General features: G+C 45.1%; 1 protein-coding gene across 1 annotated transcript; it reads right to left on the reverse strand.

Annotated features, from left to right (window-relative positions):
- Positions 1-2878: 2878 nt before the first annotated feature.
- Positions 2879-23858, reverse strand: calhm3 (calcium homeostasis modulator 3; the record flags this gene model as incomplete). The annotated part of the gene is made up of 4 exons (XM_084374754.1): positions 2879-3328; positions 21589-21716; positions 21825-21952; positions 23572-23858. 4 exons carry the CDS (start codon positions 23856-23858, stop codon positions 2879-2881), a joined length of 993 nt encoding a protein of 330 aa, XP_084230880.1.
- Positions 23859-25763: the final 1905 nt, after the last annotated feature.

The raw sequence follows: 25763 nt of genomic DNA on the forward strand, positions 1-25763 counted from the left end.
TCATCCCCTTTCTCAATCTGAACTCAAGGATAAGTGCAGTCAAAATGAATATCCTCCCCCGCTTATTATATATCTTTAGAACTCTACCTGTAGAGGTAAGTGACAGTCAATTTAGAGAATGGGACAAATGGATTTCCCGTTTCATCTGGCAGGGAAAGAAACCACGGATTCGATTTTCCATCTTATAGCTAGGAAAGGAGAGGTGGGTTTGCACTTCCTTGCCTAAGAAATTATTACTATGCCTCACAACTAATTCCCTTGTTGCACTGGTGCAATGGGGAATACAAGGGCAAGTGGAAAGAACTAGAGTTTGGATTTTCCCCTAGGTTTCCCCTTCAAACCACAATTGCTGATAGAGGCCTGGCAACCAAATTAGAAAGCATTAATAACCCCTGGATCAAGCATTGAAAATATGGCAGAAGGTGGTTAAGGCATGTGGAATCCATAGGATGTTAAAACTTTTTACAGTAGATGGTGTGCCTATGACACAGAATTTCTCCCCAATAGGGGGGATAAAAGTTTTGAATCATGGGTCGAGAAGGGTCTTACGACCTATCTCTCCTTCACACACAAAGGCACAATACAAAGTTTTCAGTGTTTGATGGCCAAACATGACCTACAACAAACCGATTTTTTCAGATTCCTTCAAATTCGCGACTATTTCAACCAGAAATGCAAAATTACAGCAGCAGAATCATCATTCTATAAAATTCTGAAATTAGCCTACAGTTCAACTCTGAAAAAAGGTATCTCCTTACTATACAATTCATTGTTCCACGGCACTAACAAAAGTACACTTCATATTAAAGAAAAATGGGAAAGAGAGGCAGGAATGAGGCTTTCTGAGGAGGTTTGGGGGGAGATATGCACTTTCCAATGGTCTTCAACCAACTCCATGGACTGGAGAGAACACTGTTGGAAGAATGTTATAAGATATTTTAAGACCCCATGTCAAGAAAAATACAAGAACACAAATGTAACCTGTTGGAGACAATGTGGTTCTCCAGAGGCAAACCATTTCCACGTATTCTGGGGCTGCCCCAAATTGAACCAGTACTGGAGCGGCATCCACAACACTTTAAATACAGTGTTCAAGTGTCAAATACCCCTTAATTTTGAAAATCTGTATCTGGGACATGTTGTGTGCTTGAAACTAAGGAGGGACATAAAGCTGCTTCAGGCTCTCCTGGCTGCAAGTAAAAAATCCATTACCAGGAAGTGGTTAAATCCAACACCACCCACAACTGAGGACTGGCACGGAATAATTCTGGAAATATTCAAAATGGAAAAACTGACCTATTGTTTGAGAATCCAAAAGGTTAAATTCTATCAAATTTGGGAAAAATGGATTGAATTTATAACCACGATTCGAGCAGACTTTGTATGATCCCTCTGAAGTTCTTTCTTTATTTATTTTTATTTATTTATTTTTATCTTTTGTCAACTTACTACCCCTGATGGAAATAACAATAAGCAAGTTCCCTCACTTCAATGTATATCGTTGTCTTTCTAAGATTGATAATATGTTGATGCATAAACTGCAACTATGCAGGTTGTAAGCATGTGGGTTGAAGAGAGAGTCTAATGTGTGTAAATGTGCTAAACCTTTCATACTTAGGGGTATATATAAGGACATGTTCTCAGGAAAGTGACAATGGATGCTCACGAAGGATTAGGAGGACTGTCCTTTACCACACAAACTGTGTCCTCTGTTGACTCTTGTTGCTCACCTGTAAATGGTTGCATAAACAGGAAAAGGACTATGGTAAACACCAATTCTGTATTTTTGTACTGTTGATTCTGATGGAAAATGCCTTTTCCAAACAAAATAAAAAATGAAAAAAAAAAAAAAAAAAGGATGGTCTCTGGTGTAAGTTGTGAATGTCCATCTGTTGAGTGCAAAGACATTGCATTAAGTCTGGACACAGTGTCGGAGGCGGAGCCCCGTTCATTCCTTTGAAAACTGCTCAGTGGCGCATGAAGCCAAAAAGAAGCTCAACTCTCCGGGTATGAAAATACCCGGATTGTTCGTGTTGTGCAGCCCATGGAGACTTCTGCCGATCAAGTCGGCTAACTTCTGGTTAAGCATCCGGCTAACTTGACAAAGACAAAATGATTAAATCGGGTGGCTCTTCTAGGCTTTCCAATTTTTACTGGACTGAATGATGATCAAAAACATGTATACACTGTATAACAGACACTTCTTTCACAATGTAAGCTTATGAAAAAAGTCTCCTTCGGCTGCAGTGCATCACATGACGTGATTCAAAGCATGCCGCTCTTCCTAGGGGCTTGGTTGAGTGCTGCTGATGATTTATAATCCCTTCCTAATCCATATATATCTGGCTTTGGTCTTGGGTCACTGACAGCTTCCCTTATCATCATCCTGTGTGGTGATAGGGTTGGGGAAAAACTACATCAGTGAAACAGCTAGAGACACCAAGAACAGACACAGCATAAACACTGCTCACAGCATCCTCTGAGAAGAGGTCAAAGGTCAACACGAATGAGTCGGTTGACTTTCAGAGAAAGGTTAAGAAGATCAATCACATCTGACACCAGAGACCATCTGTGAACAGAGACTGGGGATACTGTCTTCACTGATATATAAGCAACTGTTGTCACATGACCGAAAGTTCATAATTAGGTCTTGTGGTGACAGCTATTCTGGCTCCATTTGCTGCATGAAGATCATAAGATGTCATTAAAAGCTTTGAATCATTAGCAAAGGGAGCTTTGAGAGCAGACATCAGTCTAGCTTTAGCAAAGCTTCCTGCTACACCGAGGTAACCCGCATCTGACATGTTGCTATAACTTAATGTTAGTGAACCGATAATCATGACGTGATTTATCCTACAGCTATACACTACTGAGTGTCCTAGACATCGGAGTACAAAGTCTTCCCATCACGGTCCTCCCAGGTCACACACGTCCTAGGTCTGTGGGCAATCCTGGTGACGTCCAGTTCAGGTTTACTGTAGTACCACTCATTGAGCAACTGGTCCATTTGGTCCTGCTTTGATATCCCATGAAGTCTATCCTCTTCTTCGTCCTCCCATTCCTCTCGGGAGTTTGCGATGAAAGGCGGGTGGGGAAGATGGAGTACAGTATCCTCTCTCATGTCTTCAAAGAACTGCACCACACATTTGCGGGCAAAATCACGGGCATGCAGGACACAGGTTTCATCGAAGAGCTTCTGTTCCACATCGAGGTAGTTGCTCCAGTAACGAGTCTGCAGGAAGGTGGCGTGGTCGTCAAAACAGGGCTTGATTAGGCGTCCCATTGCTCCTAGTACAATCAGGAAGAGGAGGATGGACCAGCCAACTGCCTAGACAGGACGAGGAAAGTTAGCTACACAAAGACAACAAAAGCTATCAGTCATTTGGTGCAGTGACTGTGAGGAGCCTGCAACCATAATTCAATAACACCAACTGTTGCTGATACTCCCACATGTGGAGAGGATGAGTGATCTGCTGACTAGTATGACAGCAGTTCCTTTAGGAATGACTAATACTGCAGTCTGAGCCTCAAATGCCACAGCTTGTCATTTAATGTGAAAGTGAGGGTAGATCCCCAGTACAATATATTAAGAGCCCGATGCTGTGCTCTCAGGGTTTGTTCCCTTGAAGAGCATCCCTGAGGGCAAGTTTCACCTACTTGTATGAAATTTGGTACACTTGTGTATTGCACCTTGACCTTCTAATAGGTCTTGTTGCCATGGCCTAAACCTAACAGGAAGTCAGCTAATTTGAATTTAGTGTTGATACTTGCAGATATTGTACTTCAACAAAATCCTCCTACAGCTTTAACCAGATCAACTTCAGCTTTTGTCAGGTCAATCTGAACACCCTTGCAATGACTGCGTTATTAAAAGAGTTTTCGTTAAAGGGTGTGGCAGTGGAATTTGCCGAATTCCACTGCACATGGTCGAACCTGCCCGAAATTTCACAAATTTGGTAAGAGTCCCGGCCTGAACACATTTACGTGCCAATATTTTGTTACAGTCATAGTGTTTACATCTCTTTTTTTTTTTAGTAGTGATGTACTCTTCCTGGTTGGATGACAAAATCTGCCTCAAACATGGCACAATCACACTTAAGACCTTGATGACACTGTACAGTGAACATTGTGAGTTTTTCGTTGAATGGCCTGGCTGTGGTGGCACAGCAAATGCTGATGTGGCACCATGAAACAGGAAATTGAAGTTTCATAACAGAACTAGCCTCAAGACATTGACATGCCAATATTCTGTTACTGTCATAGCACCACCTATTGGCAACAGGAATCTCTCACACTTACATCTACAAAAAACGTTCTATGCAGCCATTTTGAAGTTCTCTGCTCATTTTTGGTGATTTGCATGTGTTGTATTTTGAGGAATTCCTCCTACATCTCTTACCTGATTGACTACAAATTTTGTCAGGAAAATCTTAACACCTTTGCAAATTGTGTGGCCGAGGCAGGGCAGTGAATATTAATGATTCACCATTACACAAGCAACCTAAAAAAGAAGGAGGGCTCATTACACCACTGAATTTCGCTTTGGGGCCAGACTGTGATGACAGCTGTATTGAAGTTAATAGGGGATGTATGGAGAAACACACTAAAACCCAACATATGTTACGCTTTGTGAAAAGGTTAGGGCCCAAACGCAGAAACACAAGGGAGGCAGGGAGGATAAGGAACAAAAGCAAGCTTTATTTAAAGAAAGCTGACAAATCCAAAAAACATAGTAAACAAGAGACAAGAAGATTAAATTCCAAAAATACAAAGTAGCAACACAAAAGCTAAAACAAAGTACCAACTAAGAAAAGCAAAGTACAACTCGAGGAGTTAGCAGAAACAAAACGCCAGGAACAAAAACCAGAACACATACCACAGTGTGACACAGGAAGACACTCAAAGACACTGGAACAGGCTCAGGGGGATAACACAGGTAGAGGACGTAGAGGGAACACAGGAGAACACAGGGTGGTTACAATGGAACAAGCTGACTAAGTATGGACCCAGCAGACGAATTACTGGAGCTGATAAAGCAAATAGTATTGTTTCAGGACGTGTGTGAGTCCCACTTGTGGGTCTTAAAGTGCCTGCTAGCCACCCACCTACTAGCCTCTTGTCAGCTCCAGTATCAGCTAGCCACCAGGCTGCTAGCTTCCAATCTGCTCCAGTGTCTGGTAGCCGTTAGCCGGCTAGCCTCCTGTCAGCTCCAGGGCCTGCTAGTCCACAGCCTAATACTGTTGACACCTGCGACAGGCCCCAAGTGTCTCCTTTCTGTGGAACTCGTCTAGCCAGCAAGGTGCATCCCCCAGAAAAAGCAAGGTTCCCAACCACATTCAGACACCCCAGACAAGCCCAAAGTGTCTTCTTTCTGGGGAACCCATCTAGCCTACAAGGTGCCTCCCCAAAGAAAGCAAGGTCCCTGACCACATCCTGACTCCCTGATATCCGTCTCCCTGGTTTACTGTTCTTCACTGCTGCCCAGGTCGTCTTCGCCCCAGAGCCAAGCCCGCCCAGTGCCCCAGCTCCCGCATCATTGGTCCAGCTGACATCTGCCAGTGGTTTTCCGTCAGAGGTGTTTGTTCTCATTGGTTTTTGTTGGAATCTTGGTTTTCTTGTTTTTTTGGTTATTTCAGCTTAAGTTATTAAATCGCGCGTTTTGTTTCTTAATCCTGCCTGCCTCCCGTGTGTTTCTGCATTTGGGTCCTAACCTTTTCACAAAGCGTAACAACATACATTCAGTCATGGTTAAAAGTTTACATTTGGAAAGAACACGTACATCATGGCAGTCTTTAGCTCAAATGATTTCTATAACTCTCATTTTCCTGTGATGAATGAGTGCAACACAAACTACTTTGTCATGAAAAAAAATTAAAAAGAAATTCTTCTGAAAATGTGACCAAATCTGCTTGCTCAAAAATTTACATACAGTAACTTGAACGATGAATTTAGGTGATTATAGAAAGTTGTGCGAATTAAATGTTCTTTGTAGCATGACCTCTTAACTTCTTCTGAGAGATTCTGATTGATACCAGCTGATGACTTTTCTGGGCCCATTTTAATAGGGCTTGTTTGATACAGCCATTAGACTCAGCCACAAACACTACAATGGGAAAGTCTAAGGAGCTCAGCATTGATCTGAAAGGGCACATTATTGATTTGAACAACTCAGGAAAGTCACTTGGAGCCATTTCAAAGCAGTTACAGGTCCCCAAGATCAACTGTACAAACAGCTGTTTGTAAGTATAAAGCTCATTGCACAGTTGTGTCACTGCCACGATCAGGAAGAAAACACAAACTATCACCTCCTGCTGAGAGAAAACAGGATGGTCAAGACCAAAAAGCAAGTCTGCAATGAATTAGAAGCTGCTGGAAGACAGGTGTCAGTGTCCACAGTCAGGTGTGTTTTACACCAACATGAACCGAGAGGCTGCCGTGCAAGACAGAAGCCCTTGATTCAGATGGCACCTTAAAGCTGGACTGAAGTTTGCTGCTGATCACATGGACAAAGAAAAAAACCTTCTGGAGGAAAACTCTGGTCACATAAAACAAAAACTGAAATTAGTAGCAATATGTTTGGAGGAGAGAAGGTGAGGCCTTTAACCGAGAGAATACCAAACCTACTGTCAAGCATGGTGTTGGTAGTGTAGCAGCATAGAAATGGGGTTGTCTTGCGGCAGTGATAGCACACAGCTGATCACTAGGGCGGCAGTACATAAGTACGGCCCTCCTTCCTGTGCTCTCACTGACACATCACTTCAGGGTCAGAGGTGTTTGCCCATGCAGGTAATGCTCTGCGCTGCTGCTTCAATTTCTATATATCGCTCCCTGTCCTCATGCTTAAAGCCTGTGTGTTTTCACTGCAGAGCAGCGACCGAGTGCTCCTTGCTCCATTTGGTCCTGGTTGTCTTTGGCGGTGGTAAGTGTCCTCTCTCTCTGCGATAGACCGAATGCTACCCGGTAGCTAATGCTAGTGTGGTCACAGGTAGATGTCTGCAGCCATGTGGGTCTCTCTCTCCCTCTCCCTGTGCAGGGTTTGACTCTTAAAAACAGGTATGCTACGTTAAATCTAGCGCTCAACAACCTCTGTAAATGTAGCTTAGCCATGCTAATTTTATGTTTATTGTTAGGAACGCTCATCAGCTGGCCGAAATCCACCGGTGGTGAATACGTGAGCCACACCAGCTGAGTGGGACTGCCGCTGCTTTGTCTCTGTTTTATCTCCACTGCTGTGTTTCGGCTACTTTGTCGGACGTTAACTCTGCGGCTGGCGTGGTTGGACTTTTTCTTTGTTTTATCTCCGCTGCTGTGTTATCGGCTGTGTTTCGGCTGCTTTGTCGGACGTTAAAGGGGACATATTATGCAAAACTCACTTTTTCCTTGCTTTAGTATGTATATTTTCGTATCCAGAGTGCCTCCCCACCCCTTAAGCGTGATTTTCGACCACTAAGTCAATGTTTTGTAAACTACCGGAGTCAGGAATTGAGTCTCTAAACAAGCCATTTGATTTGAATACTCCAGCCCTCGTGCTGGGTATCTCCTCCCACACTACGCCAGCTACCTGAACGAGAATCCGCCATTTTCTCGTTCTCACTTACTTGTACGCGACAGCCTGACCGCTACCATGTACAACCCGAAAGCCAAGCACTGCTGCTCTGTCGTCGGATGCACGGATCCTCATGTTTCGCTACATCGCCTCCCTACCGAAGAGGATATCAGAGCTAAGTGGCTACATTTCATTTATCAGGGAAACGTCCCAGCTTCAGTGAGCAAAAGCGTTATGGTCTGTGCCAGTCACTTCACGCCGGACTGTTTCAGCAACCAGTGTCAGTATAACGCTGGCAACGCCACAGATGATGTAAGTATTTATTTAACTGTATAGTTTGTGTTACTTTGGCCATTTAGCACATGAGCTAATGCTAACCGTCGATGTAAATATGAGGCTGAACTAACACTACATGTGAAGTTATCAACGTTGAACACGCAGAGGAGACGGTATGAAATTGTCTCAGTTGTTAGTGGATGGTGAGCTGCTGTTCCGCCATGAACACGCAGAGGAGATGGTATGAAATGGTCTGTTATTCACCGCCAGTGAGCTGCTGTTCCGCCGTGAACACGCAGAGGAGACGGTATGAAATGGTCTGTTATTCACAGCCAGTGAGCTACGTTGATTAATTAGCATGTTGTGCTAAAGGACAGTGTGTTAGATGCCCATGAGTAACTTGGCAGTCGTACGACTTACTGTGTGTTGGTATACACACAGCTAACGCTACAGCTAACTACGTGTAGCGTTAGCTGCTGGCATGAGAGACCAGACCTGAGAGTACCAAAACGTTATCTGCAGTAAAGTGTGGCGAGACGGAGGCTTTAAATGCCAATATGGTTGCTCAACAACGCCACCTTGGGAATTGCACCCAAAGAATTAATTACTGGTCAGAAACACAGGTTCGTTCCACTCAGATGGCAAGACACATGGTTCCCAGTTTACAAAAAAATACTTTATTTAAATATATAACAATTATCTTTCATTCAAAAAGAACAATGTAAAGGGGAGCCTAATCAGGGGCTGAGGCCTACTGGTAGGGAAAGAGCTAGTGGAAGGGAAGGTGATTTCATCAAAAATAAATGAATTAAAGAAAAACAGGGGGTTCACCCAGGCACACGTGGCAGTCACACACAGTGATATAACCGAAATCCAAGAAGGCATAGCACACAAGGAGAGACACCACCACCCACGTCACCAGCACCACCACCAGCCTGCAGCCACTGAGAAGGAAAACAAAGACAAAAAAGTTACAAACGAAACAATTAATACAAAATATACAATAACAAAATATACAACTTAGAGCAAGGGACAGTTCATAATATATCTAAGCTAAACACAATGGCCTAAATAGAATCAATTTACTTAATCAAAACAATAACAAATAAAGAAAACGAATTAAATGATCCAAAATAAAGGGATTAAGTCTTCAATCATTCAATTAAAAAGGGAGAGGAATAAACAGTTTAAGAACGTGGTGTCGGCAGTCCACCACACAAATCGGCTGTAGACAAAAAGCCATGGAGCAGCGCCACCAGGCAGCACAGAGCCGCAGAATGAGGCAGAATTAAAGAGACTGCAGCAGGAGACAAAGTCCAACCACGCCGGCCGCAGAGTTAACGTCCAACAAAGCAGCCGAAACACGGCCGATAACACAGCAGCGGAGATAAAACAGAGACAAAGCAGCAGCAGTCTCAATCAGCTGGTGGTGGCTCACGTATTCACCACCGGTGGACTTTGGCCAGCTGATGAAGGCTCCTGACGATAAACATAAAATTAGCATGGCTAGGCTACAATTACAGAGGTTTGTTGAGCGCTAGCTTTAAAATAGCATACCTGTTTTTAGCGTCAAACCCTGCACCGAAAGAGGGAGAGAGAGACCCACACAGCTGCAGAAATCTACCTGTGACCACACTAGCATTAGCCACTGGATAGCACTTGGTCTAACGCGGAGAGAGAGGACACTTACTACTGCCAGAGAGAACCAGAACCAAACGGAGCATGGAGCACGGAGCACAGAGCACTCGGTCGCTGCTCTGCATTGAAACCACACACACACACAAGCTTTAAACATCAGGACACTGAGTGATGTAAAGCGAAACAGCAGCGCAGAGCATTACCTGCACGGGCAACCACCTCTGACCCGGAAGTGATGTGTTAGTGAGAGCACAGGAAGGAGGGTCGTACTTATGTACTGCTGCCCTAGTGATCAGCTGTGTGCAATTACTGCCGCCAGACAACCCCATGTCTATGCTGCTACAAAAGCAATCACTACTTTGTTTTGGAGCCGGAGACAGGGGTTACCTGCTACATGTCTGCTGTGCTACAATCAGTTATATGCAGGCACGGACACAGAAAAGTTGCGTCGCGCTGTGTATTGCTCGTTGTTGGGGGGGTTTTGTTTTTGTTTTTTTTCAACTTTATTGAAAGTTGCTGTGTATCGCTCGTTGCCTTGGTCACGCGATGCCGTCCTCACGTCTTCCGCCCGGCAGGAAGAGGTGGGCGGCACACGCAGTAGCTCATTAGCATTAAAGGGAAAGGCACTCAAACTGGCCGCTTAGAGCAACGTAACTAAGCAACATTGTCAAGCAAGATAGTAACAGTTACTGGAAGTGAAGTAGCCACTGTAGAGACGGGAGTTAAGGTCCTTTCACACCGCGGACGTAACGAATAAACGACACGAAATATTCGGCGGCGAATATTTCGCATCAAAACCATTCACACCGGTGGCGACGCGAATAAGCGACAGATGCGACAATTATAAACCAAAGATCATTCAGAAGATGACGGATTCAGCAACATCATCAAGTGACGATGAGCTTGTCCTCCGCCTCCTCACCTACAAAAAAAAGAGGAGATTTGGGGTCCATCCACTCCTACAAGCCAGAGAAAGAGATGGGGAGTTCCATTGCCTTGTCCAAGAGCTCAAGCTTTATCATGGCCGGTTCCGGACATATTTTTGGATGTCTGTGCGACAATTTGAGATGCTTCTGGGGCTCCTAGCACCGCACCTGAGGAAGCAGACCACTAATTACCGGGACCCTGCTGATCCCGAGCAGCGTCTGGCAGTGTGTCTGAGGTAAGGTACAAAGCTGTAGCTAAAATACTATAGTGTGTAGGCTATGCCATATTATATTGTATTATATATTATTATCAGGGTTTTCCCTGGGGTTTTTTTTTTTTTTTTGACACCGGCTTCCTTCTCCTTTCAAACGGGGCAGAGCTCCGTCGAAAACATTACGAGAGACACAGCATTATATTATATTATATTATATTATATTATATTACATTACATTATATCTGCAACATCGCGTGGCAGTCGGGGACAGTGCCTCTGGACTGGCAGACTGGGGTGGTGGTCCCTCTCTTCAAAAAGGGGGACCGGAGGGTGTGTTCCAACTACCGGGGAATCACACTCCTCAGCCTCCCTGGTAAAGTCTATTCCAGAGTGCTGGAGAGGAGAATTCGGCCGATAGTCGAACCTCGGATTCAGGAGGAACAATGCGGTTTTCGTCCTGGCCGTGGAACGCTGGACCAGCTCTACACCCTCTGCAGGGTGCTCGAGGGTTCATGTGAGTTTGCCCAACCAGTCCACATGTGTTTTGTGGACTTGGAGAAGGCATTCGACCGGGTCCCTCGTGGCGTCCTGTGGGGGGTACTTCGGGAGTACGGGGTCGGGGGCCCTCTGCTAACGGCTGTACGGTCCCTGTACGACCGGAGCAGGAGTCTGGTTTGCATTGCCGGCAGTAAGTCAGACCTGCTCCCGGTACATGTTGGACTCCGGCAGGGCTGCCCTTTATCACCGGTTCTGTTCATTACTTTTTTGGACAGAATTTCTAGGCGCAGTCATGGGCCGGAGGGGATCCGGTTCGGGAGCCACTGGATTTCATCTCTTTTTTTCGCGGACGATGTTGTCTTGTTGGCTCCTTCGAGCCGGGACCTTGATAGCCAAGATGTTCGGCGATGCTTTGCCACACATTATCCTTTAATGCATTGTCCTTGTAACTTTTGTGTCCCTTGTCAAATAAAACAGGGTGATGAGAGACGCAGGTTATTAGTAGGTCCGCCATTGTTCTCACAGTGTTGTGACGTTGGGGTTGTGACGTACCTCCTTTTCACGCTACATGATTGGTTGATGCGTTTAGTCGCCGGGCAAAAGCTCAGAAAAATCGACCTCGCTACGAAAAAAAATAATGTCGCATTTTCGCCGCGACACATTCGCGGTCGGTGTGAAAGGACTCGTGTTGAAAACCGGGGTTTGAAAAAAATATTGACGCGCGAATTATTCGCACGAGAAATACGTCGGCGGTGTGAAAGGGCCTTTAGACATGGAAATAAAAACTCTCAGTTAAACTGAAACTTTCGATCAAGCTCATTCTTATGACTTGAAGTTATTACAAACTGTTTACTCCTCTCCCTTTTTAATTGAATGATTGAAGACTTAATCCCTTTATTTTTGGATCATTTTATTTGTTTTCTTTATTTTGCTATCATTTTGATTAAGTACATTGCTTTTGTTTAGGCAATTGTGTTTAGCTTAGTTATATTATTAACTGTCCCTTGCTTTAAGTTGTATAATTTGTTGTTGTACATTTTGGATTAATTAATTCCATTGTAATTTCTCTCTTTTTCCCCCTTCTCAGTGGCTGCAGGCTGGTGGTGGTGCTGGTGACATGGGTGGTGGTGTCCCTCCTTGTGTGTTGTGCCTTCTTGGATTTCGGTTATATCACAGTGTATGACTGCCACGTGTGCCTGGGTGACCATTTTCTTCTTTAATTCAGTTATTTTTTATGAAGCCCCTTCCCTCCCACTAGCTCTCTCCCCACCAGTAGGCCTCAGCCCCTGATTAGGCTCCCCTTTACATTTTTGAATGAATGATAATTGTTGTTAAAATATATATTTAAATAAAGTATTTTTTTGTAAACTGGGAACCACGTGTCTTGCCGCCTGAGTGGAACGAACCTGTGTTTCTGACCAGTAATTAATTCTTTGGGTGCAATTCCCAAGGTGGCGTTGTTGAGTAACCATATTGGCATTTAAAGCCTTCGTCTCGCCACGCGTTGTCGGCAGGATATACTCTTATAAAGGCAAAGACGTGTGTGTTCCTGGTGTTTTGTTTTGTTTCTTTGTTTTGTTTGTTGGGTTGTTGTTTTTTTTACTAGTGCACTAATGTTGTTTTTCTTGTAGGCACCAGGAAGGACTTAAAGAGACAAAGCAGCAGTGGTTTCCAGTGGATCTTCGTGCCAGTTCTGGTGAGATTTGGTATAGCAGATTAGGCTTGGGGGGTGGTTTGAGTTTCATTGTAGCCATGGAGGGAGAGTTACAGGAACTTGGAGATTTGATTGTACAGTTAAAGGCTGATGATGAGCACTTATGACAGGAACAGGTTGGCCCTAGTGTTTTACCGTCTACCTCTTTTGTGCCACCTACTGCCCCTTCTACTTCCAGTGTCCCTGTAACAGTTTGTCGAGCATGTGTTGGATAGCTCCCTGCGTCGTGAGTTGAAGCAGTTGGTGCATTGACAGCCCAATGACACCTTGCTTGCGGTTAGAGCAAAGGCGATTCAGTGGGAGCTTGAAGGTCTACCCGGCGGTGTGAGGGGCCGCAGTCATTCTGTCCCCTCAGTGTTGGGTGTCCAGTATGGTGTCCAAGGTAACCATCAGGGAGCTGTCTCTTCACCCCCTGTGTCTGAGATGGATGAGATGAGGGAGATGCTACTGTGTCAGCAAGAGCAGCTCAATCAGCTCACTGCAAGCATTGCTCTGTTGCAGAGCTCCTAGCAGCACAGTCGTCTACCTCGTACCAGCCCCATGCTATGCAGGCGCTGCAATCAGCCTGGTCATTTTGTGAGGGAGTGTAGAGTGCATGCTCCTCCTCGCTCACAATTCCATTCACAGCCCCCATCTAATCCTGGTAGGCAGTCTCGTTTTGCTTCTGCATTGGAAAACTAGTGCCCACCGAGCTGCAGAGCCACAGCTTGGGTGGGGCTGCTACAGGCTCACAAGCTTTACCAAGTAGCTTAGAGGTTTCTGAGTTGATTTCTTCGTGTACCCATTTAGATGTGGACATGGGTGGAGTGAAGGTCCCTTGTTTGGTGGATACTGGGTCCATGGTGTCTACTATTTCTGAGAGCTTTTTCCGCCAGCATTTTGAGCCTTGGGGCCGGGAGCGCCTCCGATCATGTCACTGGCTGCAGCTCAGAGCCGCTAATGGCCTGGCAATCCCTTATATTGGCTACTTGGAGCTAGAGGTACAACTTTGTGGCAAATTGATGCCCCACTGTGGGGTGCTGGTTGTAAGAGACCCCCCTGGTGGTGTGCCTGCCCAAGTGCCTGGGGTCCTGGGGATGAATGTTATCCGTAAATGCTACCAAGAGCTCTTTGGGCAGCATGGTTTGGCTTTGTTCTCTCAGCCCTGTGTTTCTAGGGCCCCGGGGCCTATTGTGCGAAGGTCCCACAGGACAGTCCAGGAAGGGTAAAGGTCATGGGTAAGAAGGCATGGCGGATTTCTGGTGGTGTCATGAAGATCGTGGCAGCCACATGTTCTGAACAATTCTCTGGCTCCACAGTGTTGTTTGAGCCCCTGGACTCTGGTTTGCCTAGTGGCTTGCTTGCATCCCCTGCCCTGGTTCGAGTGATCCGGGGCACAGCTTACATACCAGTTGTAAATGTAGGCTCCGTTGAGGCAGTGTTACACCCCCGCACAGTTGTTGGCACATTGGACACTGTCAATGTTGTCAGCCTTCCCTCAGGAGTCACTGAGGTGCCATCAGGAATAGCGACCATGTCCTCCCATACAGTTCCCCCTACTGCACCCCAGCAGGTGGGAGAGATGGACCTGTCATCACTAGGGTTGGGTATCGGTTGGGTTTTTTCCGATACTGGTTACTACTCAGTATTTTTTAAACGGTTCCGGTGCTTAAACAGTACATGAACCGGTACTTAAAAACCTAAAAATGCACACACTTCGTCAAAAAAACAATGCCCTTTTATTTCCAGAGCCAAATTGAAAACAATTAACTTAAAACATTATAAATACAACATAAAAATAAACTATTATTAAATAAAAGTCACACAATTTACATAATATCAGATACAACAATATTGTATCGAAAAATATAATAATGGAGATTAATGAGGAGCTCCATCTTAAAACTTCGTTGGCATTACTTTATTATTATTTATTGCTACTTTAAATTACGGCGTTACTTAGGCTACCCGAAGAAGAAATGCTGCTGTCATCGTCATCTGTGATGTCCATCACACTGGCAGCAGGACTGGGGCTCTCTTCACGAAGTCTGGGTCCGGGAGGCGCAACACTGGCGGGAGCAGCAGCGGCCGTGGATGTGCTTGGTACTGGGTCGCAGAGTTTGTCAAACACGGTGCACAGTTCGGCTTTTAAGTACACGCCGTGTGTCGCCAGGTGTTTCATCAAATTTGAGGTGTTACCCCCCCTTGCAAGCAATTGTTTTGCGGCATTTATTACAGATCGCGGAGTCTCCATTCTTAGGTGTGTAATGAAGCCCGACTTTTGACCGTCTTCCTTTCGGCATCTTGTTGATCCTCTCACCATCTCATCAGTGGCACCGAGCAGCGTCACTGATGATGTCAGTGACGCTGCTCGGTGCTGACACACGCAACACGTGCGACGTCGGTGCCGTCAAGTGCGGCACCGAAATGAGGCACAGAAACTTTTGTTTTTATTCGGTCCAGTTACTACCGTTTACCTAGTCATCACTGTCTGCTGACCAGCAAGGTCAGGTGAGGTCTCTGCTTGAGCAGTACACCTCAGTCTTTTCAGCTCACGATGGAGACTTGGGTTGTACGAACCTTATCTCCCATGACATCCCCCTGGTTGATGATGTTCCGGTCAGACAACGCTATAGGCGTATTCCACCCTCAGAATATGAGGTGGTAAAGGAGCACATCAACCAGCTGCTCTCATCACAGGTAATCCGGCAGAGCAGCAGTCCTTATGCATCCCCCATTGTGTTGGTGAGGAAAAAGGATGGTAGTCTGCGCATGTGCGTTGACTACAGACAGCTTAATAGCAAAACCAGGAAAGATGCCTTTCCTCTGCCACGCATAGAGGAGTCCCTGGATGCTTTGTCTGGTGCCTGCTGGTTCTCTACCCTGGACCTGGCCAGTTGTTACAACCAGGTACCAGTTGCGGAAGCAGACCGGGCAAAGGCAGCCTTCTGTACACCATTTGGCCTATTTGAATGGAACAGGATGCCCTTTGGGCTCTGCAATGCCCCCAGTACCTTTCAGAGGTTAATGCAGCGTATTTTTGGGGATCAACAGTGTCAGTCTCTCTTGTTGTACCTTGATGATATTGTTGTGTTTTCATCAATAGTGGAACAACATCTGGAGAGGTTAAAAGTAGTGCTAAGCAGACTTCAAACTGAGGGCCTCAAGGCCAAGCTCAGCAAATGCTTCTTCTTTCAGAAGGAGGTGCATTACCTGGGCCATGTGATTTCTGGTGAGGGTGTCTCCACCGAACCAAGTAAAATTGAAGTGGTAGCTAATTGGCCGATTCCCACTACCGTCTCAGAGTTGTGGTCTTTTCTTGGTTTCGCCAGTTATTACCGGCGTTTTGTGGAAGGCTTTGCTAAGCTGGCAGCGCCCCTGCACAAGGCTGTGGCTGAGTTTGGTCGCGCTAAGACTGGTAAGAAGTTTGAGCGTGGGGTTATCAGGTGTTGGACTGATGAGTGCCAACAGAGCTTTCCAGCATTGAAAACTAGGCTCAGCACTTCGCCAGTGCTAGCCTATGCAGATTTTTCCCTCCCTTTCATTCTTGAGGTTGATGCGAGCCATGGTGGTTTGGGTGCAGTGCTCTCTCAAGAGCAAGCAGGAAAGGTGAGACTGGTAGCTTACGCTAGTCGAGGCTTGAGACCCACAGAAAGGAACATGGTGAACTACAGTTCCATGAAGCTCGAGTTTTTGGCTCTTAAGTGGGCCATGACTGAGAAATTTAGAGAGTACTTGTTGGGTAATAAGTGTGTTGTCTATACTGACAACAATCCCCTTAGCCACTTGTCCTCTGCTAAATTGGCTGCTACTGAGCAGTGATGGGCAGCCCAGCTTGCCTCGTTTGACTTTGAGATTAAGTATCGGTCAGGGAGGAGTAACCAAAATGCTGACGCCCTCTCTCGTCAGCATCCACCTGGTCCTCTGGATGTGGAAGCGATGCTCCCTGGTACTGCCATACCTCAGTCTTTGCAGGAAGCGTTAGGGTTGAGGAAGGCTGAAGTAACCCAAGCTGCCATTGCAGCCTTGCCACAACACACCTCCCCAGAGATTTGTGCCTTTCAACAGGCTGACCCTGTTATCCAGGAACTGTTGGAGTTTTGGGAGCAAAAGCAGCGGCCCAGCCATGAAGAGCGGGCACGGCTGTCCCAGTCCACGCTGTCTCTGCTTCGACAGAGGGACCGTCTGGTTGAGAAGGATGAAATCCTTTATCGCCAGGTGTTCCGCTCTGATGGTGCTGAGGCTGTGCTTCAGCTGTTGCTGCCTGGTGCGCTGATAAGCAAGGTTCTGACCCAAGTCCACCAGGAGCATGGGCATCAGGGAGTGGAGCGGACATTGGCGCTCCTTCGGTCTCGGTGCTACTGGCCTGGCATGTCTTCTGATATGGCTCAATGGTGTCAGACATGTGTCAAGTTGCTAAAGATGTTCACCCAGCAGCTCGTAGCTACATGGGGCATCTGTTGGCGTCACGTCCCAATGAAGTCCTGGCTATTGATTACACCACTCTAGAGCCCGCCCATAATGGTGTGGAGAACATCTTGGTGATGACAGATGTTTCCAGTAAATACACAATAGCTGTCCCCACCCGAGATCAACATGCCCCCACCGTGGCTAAGGTTCTGGTGACCGAATGGTTTTACAAGTTTGGCATCCCTGCTCGGTTACATTCCAACCAGGGCCGTAATTTTGAAAGCTCTCTCATCCAACAGCTTTGCAGCTTGTACAGTGTTGTAAAAACACGCACTACCCCATACCATCCAGCTGGAAATGGTCAGTGTGAGCGGTTCAACAGAACCCTCCACAATCTGCTGCGTACACTGCCTGTGTCTCGAAAGAGGGACTGGAACTCATGTTTGCCCCAGGTACTTTACTGTTATAACACAACTCCCCATCAGGCCACTGGAGAATCCCCCTTCCTCCTGATGTTTGGCCAGGAACCTAGGCTGCCAGTGGACTTCCTGTTGGGTAGAATTGAGAGACCTGTTAGTGGAACTGTTCACGAGTGGGTTCAAGAGCACCAGGCTCGGCTAAAAGTGGCATTTGAAAGTGCAAGGGAGTGCTTGCAACATGCGGCTGACCGCAGAAAGCAGACCCATGACAGGCATGTTAAGGACCTGCCGCTGAGTGAAGGTCAGTTGGTATTCTTGCGTGACTTCAGTGCAAGGGGGCCCCATAAGACCCGGGATCGGTGGAGCTCTGTGAGGTATCGAGTGTCAAGAGCACCTAGGGAAGGTGGCTCAGTGTACGCCATTGTGCCAGTAGATGACCCGACCAAGGTCAAGAGAGTCCACCGCACCATGCTGAAGGCAGTGGTTGGAGTGGACACTCCTGGTTGTGCCCCTTCCCATAACTCATCTGTGGAAGAGCCACCCTCTGTGGATGAGTATTCATTAGAGTATGACTTGCTGGTTCTTAGACAACCACCCTCTGTGCGCCCTTCTGCTATGCCCTCATCCCAAGTGCCAGTACTATCTGACCCAGGTTCTCCTGGGTGTAGCTCATCGATGACTCCACCTACTGGAGCATCGGCATTTCTGGCGGTTCCTCCAGCCGACTGTTCTGGCCCCAGCCATGAGGCCCGACGCCGGACTGTACGGTCAACTGCCGGCCACCACTCTGATGTTCACCATCTTCCACGGCCAGTCGGAGAGGTGGGACCTGCTAATCCTCCCGCTTTTGTATCTAATGCAGTTTCTGCTCTTTTTAGACCTTGGAGCTAACTTGTAGCACTTTCCTTGATTCATCCATCGTTGGGACGACGATGCAAGAAGGGGGGGTAGAATGTAGCAGCATAGAAATGGGGTTGTCTTGCGGCAGTGATTGCACACAGCTGATCACTAGGGCGGCAGTACATAAGTACGGCCCTCCTTCCTGTGCTCTCACTGACACATCACTTCCGGGTCAGAGGTGTTTGCCCGTGCAGGTAATGCTCTGCGCTGCTGCTTCAATTTGTATCACTCCCTGTCCTCATTCTTAAAGCCTGTGTGTTTTCACTGCAGAGCAGTGACCAAGTGCTCCGTGCTCCGTTTGGTTCTGGTTCTCTTTGGCGGTGGTAAGTGTCCTCTCTCTCTCTGCGATAGACCGAATGCTATCCTGTAGCTAATGCTAGTGTGGTCACAGGTAGATGTCTGCAGCTGTGTCGGTCTCTCTCTCCCTCTACCTGTGCAGGGTTTGACTCTTAAAAACAGGTATGCTATGTTAAATCTAGCGCTCAACAACCTCTGTAAATGTAGCTTAGCCATGCTAATTTTATGTTTATTGTTAGGAACGCTCATCAGCTGGCCGAAATCCACCGGTAGTGAATACGTGAGCCACACCAGCTGAGTGGGACTGCTGCTGCTTTGTCTCTGTTTTATCTCCGCTGCTGTGTTATTGGCTGTGTTTCGGCTGCTTTGTCGGACGTTAACTTTGCAGCCGGCGTGGTTGGACTTTGTCTCTGTTTTATCTCCGCTGCTGTGTTATCGGCTGTGTTTCGGCTGCTTTGTCGGACGTTAACTCTGCGGCCAGCGTGGTTGGACTTTGTCTCCTGCTGTAGTCTATTTAATGCTGCCTCTTTCTGCGGCTCTGTGCTGCCTGGTGGCGCTGCTCCGTGGCTTTTTGTCTACAGCCGATTTGTGTGGTGGACTGCCGACACCACGTTCTTAAACTGTTTACTCCTCTCCCTTTTTAATTGAATGATTGAAGACTTAATCCCTTTATTTTTGGATCATTTGATTTGTTTTCTTTATTTTGTTATCATTTTGATTTAGTACATTGCTTTTGTTTAGGCAATTGTGTTTAGCTTATATTATTAACTGTCCCTTGCTTTAAGTTGTATATTTTGTTGTTGTACATTTTGGATGAATTAATTCCATTGTAATTTCTCTCTTTTTCCCCCTTCTCAGTGGCTGCAGGCTGGTGGTGGTACTGGTGACATGGGTGGTGGTGTCCCTCCTTGTCTGTTGTGCCTTCTTGGATTTCGGTTATATCACAGTGTGTGACTGCCACGTGTGTCTGGGTGACCATTTTCTTCTTTAATTCAGTTATTTTTTATAAAGCCCATTCCCTCCCACTAGCTCTCTCCCCACCAGTAGGCCTCAGCCCCTGATTAGGCTCCCCTTTACATTGTTCTTTTTGAATGAATGATAATTGTTGTTAAAATATATATTTAAATAAAGTCTTTTTTTGTAAACTGGGAACCACGTGTCTTGCCGCCTGAGTGGAACGAACCTGTGTTTCTGACCAGTAATTAGTTCTTTGGGTGCAATTCCCAAGGTGACATTGTTGAGTAACCATATTGGCATTTAAAGCCTTCGTCTCGCCACAGTAGTATTATGCTGTGGGGCTGTTCTGTTCTGCTGCTCTAAAGAAAGTAAATGGAATAATAAAGAAGGAGGATTATCTCCAAATTCTTCAGGAAAACCTTAAATCATCAGCCAGAAGATTGGGTCTTGGGTGCAGTTTGGTGTTCCAAAAGAACAATGGTTCCAAACACATATCTAAAGTGGTAAACGGATGGCTTTCACGATTCTGTCAGAAGGAGTGGTTAAAAATTCAGCCAGAGGACGACCAGAAGCTTGTGGACGGGGAGTAAACACTGAAGGCGAAAATTGGCTTCGTGTTTGGTGTGAAGACACCATAAAATTGTTCATCTGTAGTTTTAGCACAATGCAGTAAAGGTTAGGGTTAGGGTTTCTTCTAACCTTCTAACAGCAGTTGATGGACAAAACTTACACAGTAGTTGTGGTTGAGCGTAGATTTGCTTGAACAATCATTTTTTACAGTATTTTGACTTAATATAATCAGTTTAACCCATTTTTGCTGAATTGTGGATATTTAGATTTTATTTGTCTGATATTAAAGGTTTATTCTATTAACAGAAAACATGTGGCTGATGGTGACATTTAGTAGTCAGAGACTAAATACATTCATATTATAAATTGCATATAATATATCATAGTTGTAGTCTACTGCATATTAACATTGGACTGATATAATTATTTAAGTATTAACCAACACATCCACATCCGGTAAGTTAGATGTGAGGACTCTTAATAAAACGTGTACAGATGTGAAGCCTGACAGTCTAAATATCTGACATGTAAATAATGAATGTCTTCATTCTTTTTCTGTTTTGCCTCTTAATGTTTTCTATTTATTAATGTTGTTTGAGGGGGAAATGTCTGCTCAGCTGATTTGTCTGCAGCAGCAAACTGACATGATACTGATTTACATGAGATTTCGTGTAGAATAGAAGTTGAACCATTAAGAGAAATCACAGATTGTAGGTACAGCATTTAAATATGTCATCAATGTCATGATTTAAACAAATAGAGCTGACAGTTTGACTTACCAGAGTCACTACTTTGAGACTCCTTGTGGTGTAAACCTATGGTCATTTATGGAAATATAAATAAAATATTCTATGGAAAATAATTTAGTGAGTTGTATCCTTCCTCCTTTATTTATTTATTTATTTTTTTTCATTGTTTCATCTCAGTTCATGTCAAATTCTGTGAAACTGACAGCAATGCAGTGAATAAATACATCATTCCTGGACCTTGTCTTTTTAGGAGTATTTTGTATTTCTTGAGCTGCAGTTCAACCTATCGATTATTGCAGAATTGATTAATCATGAAACTTTTGTCACCATAAGCATTTTAAAGCTTATGCGAATTGTTCATATATACATACATACATGCACACAAACATCTAGAGTAAGTACAATTGGTTAGAGTTGAAGCAGAAAGTGGGTAAACTTTGATAGATGTTTTTGTGTTTTGTATGTGCATGCATGCTGAGGTTGCAACAGCTTACTTGTGAATAGCAGCGAATATAACGAGAGACTGCTTTGCGGAAAGAGCTGTTCCTGAAGATGATATCCTCCTTGCAGGGCACTTTGGCCATGATTTTAATCACATCCAGACCTGTATTGTTGGGCAAACCTGACGAAACACATGATCCATCATACAGACTATTACTGTGCCATATGTAGACTGTAGTAAGAACACTCATTGAATATGTATTTCTTCTTTCTTTATGTTTGTAGATACCTGAGAAGAGTGCAGGGTCTACACTAACACTGAAGGCACAAATGAATATCTTTCCATCCAACAACGTGACCAGGATCCACACCATCGGTGCCAACAGGGCTCTCTGGATCATGGCGGAGAACAGGTACCTGCAGGAAGACATAGGACCTCACACTATACAGCTTCACCCTGAAACATTAAATTTAGGTCTGTCACAGTCCCCTGCTAACTGAGGGCAACACTGTAACATATATGTGTTGTATATACTGGTGTTACAGTGTATATATCGTTTTATATGTGGAGAGGCAAGCTCTATCAATAAAGTGGCTAAATCCCTGCAAAGGAAAGAGGAATAGCAGCTAGTTTTATTTATGTTCATACCATTAGCAGTGAGGTTGGTGTTAGGGTAGCTTGCCATTTTCTGTATGTAGGTTGTTAGCTTGGGTTTTGTTGTCGGTTTTTCATGTATTAACAAGGAGTTTGAAAACAGTAACATGCAGATAGTGTTAGGGAGAAGAGTGTCCTGAAATAGGCTTGACAGGCTTTATACAAACAGTTTACATCCAGTGAGTCCGACTAATACATACTATTAACCCGTTGCAGACACGTCACGTCACGTGACGCGGGAGGCGATGCCATGACGGGCGGCAAAAGAACACTGGACTCAATAGAAAGACAAGGAGGCTCGTTATTGTTCCTGACATTTTGTGGTTTGTTGTTAAAATGGGTATTTCCTGCTGTGCCATGCAGTGTACCAACAGACAAGGCTGCAAACCTGATCTAGCCTTTTACAGAATTCCCTTTGAGAAGGACAGAAGACGGCTATGGATAGCTGCAATTAATCGCAAGGGCTGGCAGCCCTCAAAATACTCGAGGATCTGCAGCGAGCATTTTGTACAAGGTAAGTTTCATATTAAAACGTTATCAAAGTTATGTTAGAGTCAGTCAAAACAAATTCAATGTAGTTAGCTCACGTAGCTACCGTTAGCTAATAAACTCAAGTAGGGTTTGTTTACTAGCCTACTAGCGATGCTAGCTGGCTAGTCCTTCTCAGGACTCTGTTTGTATTAGCTGGTGGTCCTAGATCAGATGTTCTATAGGCCTACTACTGGGGGTGCCAGCTAATACAAACAGTCCTGAGAAGGACTAGCCAGCTAGCATCGCTAGTAGGCTAGTAAACAAACCCTACTTGAGTTTATTAGCTAACGGTAGCTACGTGAGCTAACTACATTGAATTTGTTTTGACTGACTCTAACATAACTTTGATAACGTTTTAATATGAAACTTACCTTGTACAAAATGCTCGCTGCAGATCCTCAAGTATTTTGAGGGCTGCCAGCCCTTGCGATAAATTGCAGCTATCCATAGCTGTCTTCTGTCCTTCTCAAAGGGAATTCTGTAAAAGGCTAGATCAGGTTTGCAGCCTTGTCTGTTGGTACACTGCACGGCACAGCAGGAAATACCCATTTTAACAACATAAAGTTAAGTTAAAACCAATAGAAAACCACAAAATGTCAGGAACAATAACGAGCCTCCTTGTCTTTCTATTGAGTCCAGTGTTCTTTTGCCGTCCGTCATGGCGTCCGTATCTCGCGCGAGTGGAACGTGACGTCACGTGCAAAGGGTCAATACTTATAGGCTATACTCCTTCACCTGCAATTCCCATTGATCACGACAGGTACTATACTTATAGTGTAATCCAAAAAAGATGATGATTGATTATTCTTTATGTGCTTCTATGAAACAGTCAGTAAAATCTTTGACTCACTTAACCACAGCAGGATTTTTGGATCTGTTCCCAATGGGTCTCATCCACTCATCCATCATGACGCCTGTATGTCGGTTAACCAGGACCCCCAGGAAGAACAGTATGATGGGCGGGACGATCATCACTCCCAGAGAGTACAGTTTGTTGTACTGAGGAAGGCACGGGCAGTTAAAGTCAAAGCTGGTGTAGAGCTTGACACTGACCAAGGCCAGGATGATACAGATCCCATTGGAGATAGACTCAGAGTTGGACTGGAAGTACTGCAGGACTAACTTCAGACGCTCCATATCTTAAATAGAATGTAGGTAATGTTCAGGGCGGAGGTAGAAACAGCAAGATGATCCAACTGCTGCTAGGGAAATGGGTCCAGTAAAATGTAGCTTCTGTGAAAATCTGCTATTAACAAGAAAATCTGCAGATAATATCCAGACAGTTCACCTTACCTCACAATGTGAACTAATCTTTTCTGAAGAAAAGTCTTACATCCACAATTTAAGCAGCCTCAGTCAACAAGCTGCACCTTGGTGGGAAGATACTAGTTATGGAGTGAGTCCTGCAGTGATCCAGGGAGAGTATGAGAATGCATGAATACACCTGCGCAGGTGACCACACCCTGCCTCATTGTTAAAGCAGCACTCACATAAAAGGCTCACAGAGAGAAAAGGAGCTGGTACAGCTTCATTGTGTCATAACTGGACCTGAAACTCAACTTTAAAGCATACCAGACTGTACAATAGATCAACAACCACTGTTGTGGCTGAGGATCAGACAGATTAAACAAGCCAACATTTGATTTAAAGGTGGCCCCTCACTTTTTAATGATGTTATGTTCTCACATCTCAGCTAATTTGATGAGTGTGATGATTATAACAGAAGATTTTTACCACAAAAACAAGACATTGTAACAACTCCTAATTACCCTGGGCTTTTTTATCAGTGGGAGTCAAACAGAAAGTAATCATGTGCAGTACAGACCAAAAGTTTGGACACACCTTCTCATTCAATGAGTTTCCTTTCTTTTCATGACTATTGACATTGTAGATTCACACTGAAGGCATCAAAACTATGAATTAACACATGTGGAAATATGTACTTAACAAAAAAGTGTAAAACAACTGAAAATACGCCTTATATTCTAGTTTCTTCAAAGTAGCCACCTTTTGCTCTGATTACTGCTTTGCACACACTCTGCATTCTCTTGATGAGCTTCAAGAGGCAGTCACCTGAAATGGTTTTCACTTCACAGGTGTGCCCTGTCAGGTTTAATAAGTGGGATTTCTTGCCTTATAAATGGGGTTGGGACCATCAGTTGTGTTGTGCAGAAGTCAGGTGGATACACAGCTGATAGTCCTACTGAATAGACTGTTAGAATTTGTATTATGGCAAGAAAAAAGCAGCTAAGTAAAGAAAAACAAGTGGCCATCATTACTTTAGGAAATGAAGGTCAGTCAGTCCGAAAAATTGGGAAAACTTTGAAAGTGTCCCCAAGTGCAGTCGCAAAAACCATCAAGCGCTACAAAGAAACTGGCTCACGAGGACCGCCCCAGGAAAGGAAGACCAAGAGTCACCTCTGCTGCGGAGGATAAGTTCATCCGAGTCACCAGCCTCAGAAATCGCAGGTTAACAGCAGCTCAGATTAGAGACCAGGTCAATGCCACACAGAGTTCTAGCAGCAGACACATCTCTAGAACAACTGTTAAGAGGAGACTGTGTGAATCAGGCCTTCATGGTAGAATAGCTGCTAGGAAACCACTGCTAAGGACAGGCAACAAGCAGAAGAGACTTGTTTGGGCTAAAGAACACAAGGAATGGACATTAGACCAGTGGAAATCTGTGCTTTGGTCTGATGAGTCCAAATTTGAGATCTTTGGTTCCAACCACCGTGTCTTTGTGCGACGCAGAAAAGGTGAACGGATGGACTCTACATGCCTGGTTCCCACCGTGAAGCATGGGGGAGGAGGTGTGATGGTGTGGGGGTGCTTTGCTGGTGACACTGTTGGGGATTTATTCAAAATTGAAGGCATACTGAACCAGCATGGCTACCACAGCATCTTGCAGCGGCATGCTATTCCATCCGGTTTGCGTTTAGTTGGACCATCATTTATTTTTCAACAGGACAATGACCCCAAACACACCTCCAGGCTGTGTAAGGGCTATTTGACCAAGAAGGAGAGTGATGGGGTGCTGCGCCA

Source organism: Pagrus pagrus, assembly GCF_965226575.1.
Source record: "Pagrus pagrus genome assembly, chromosome: 15".
In the NCBI taxonomy this organism is placed as follows: domain Eukaryota; kingdom Metazoa; phylum Chordata; class Actinopteri; order Spariformes; family Sparidae; genus Pagrus; species Pagrus pagrus.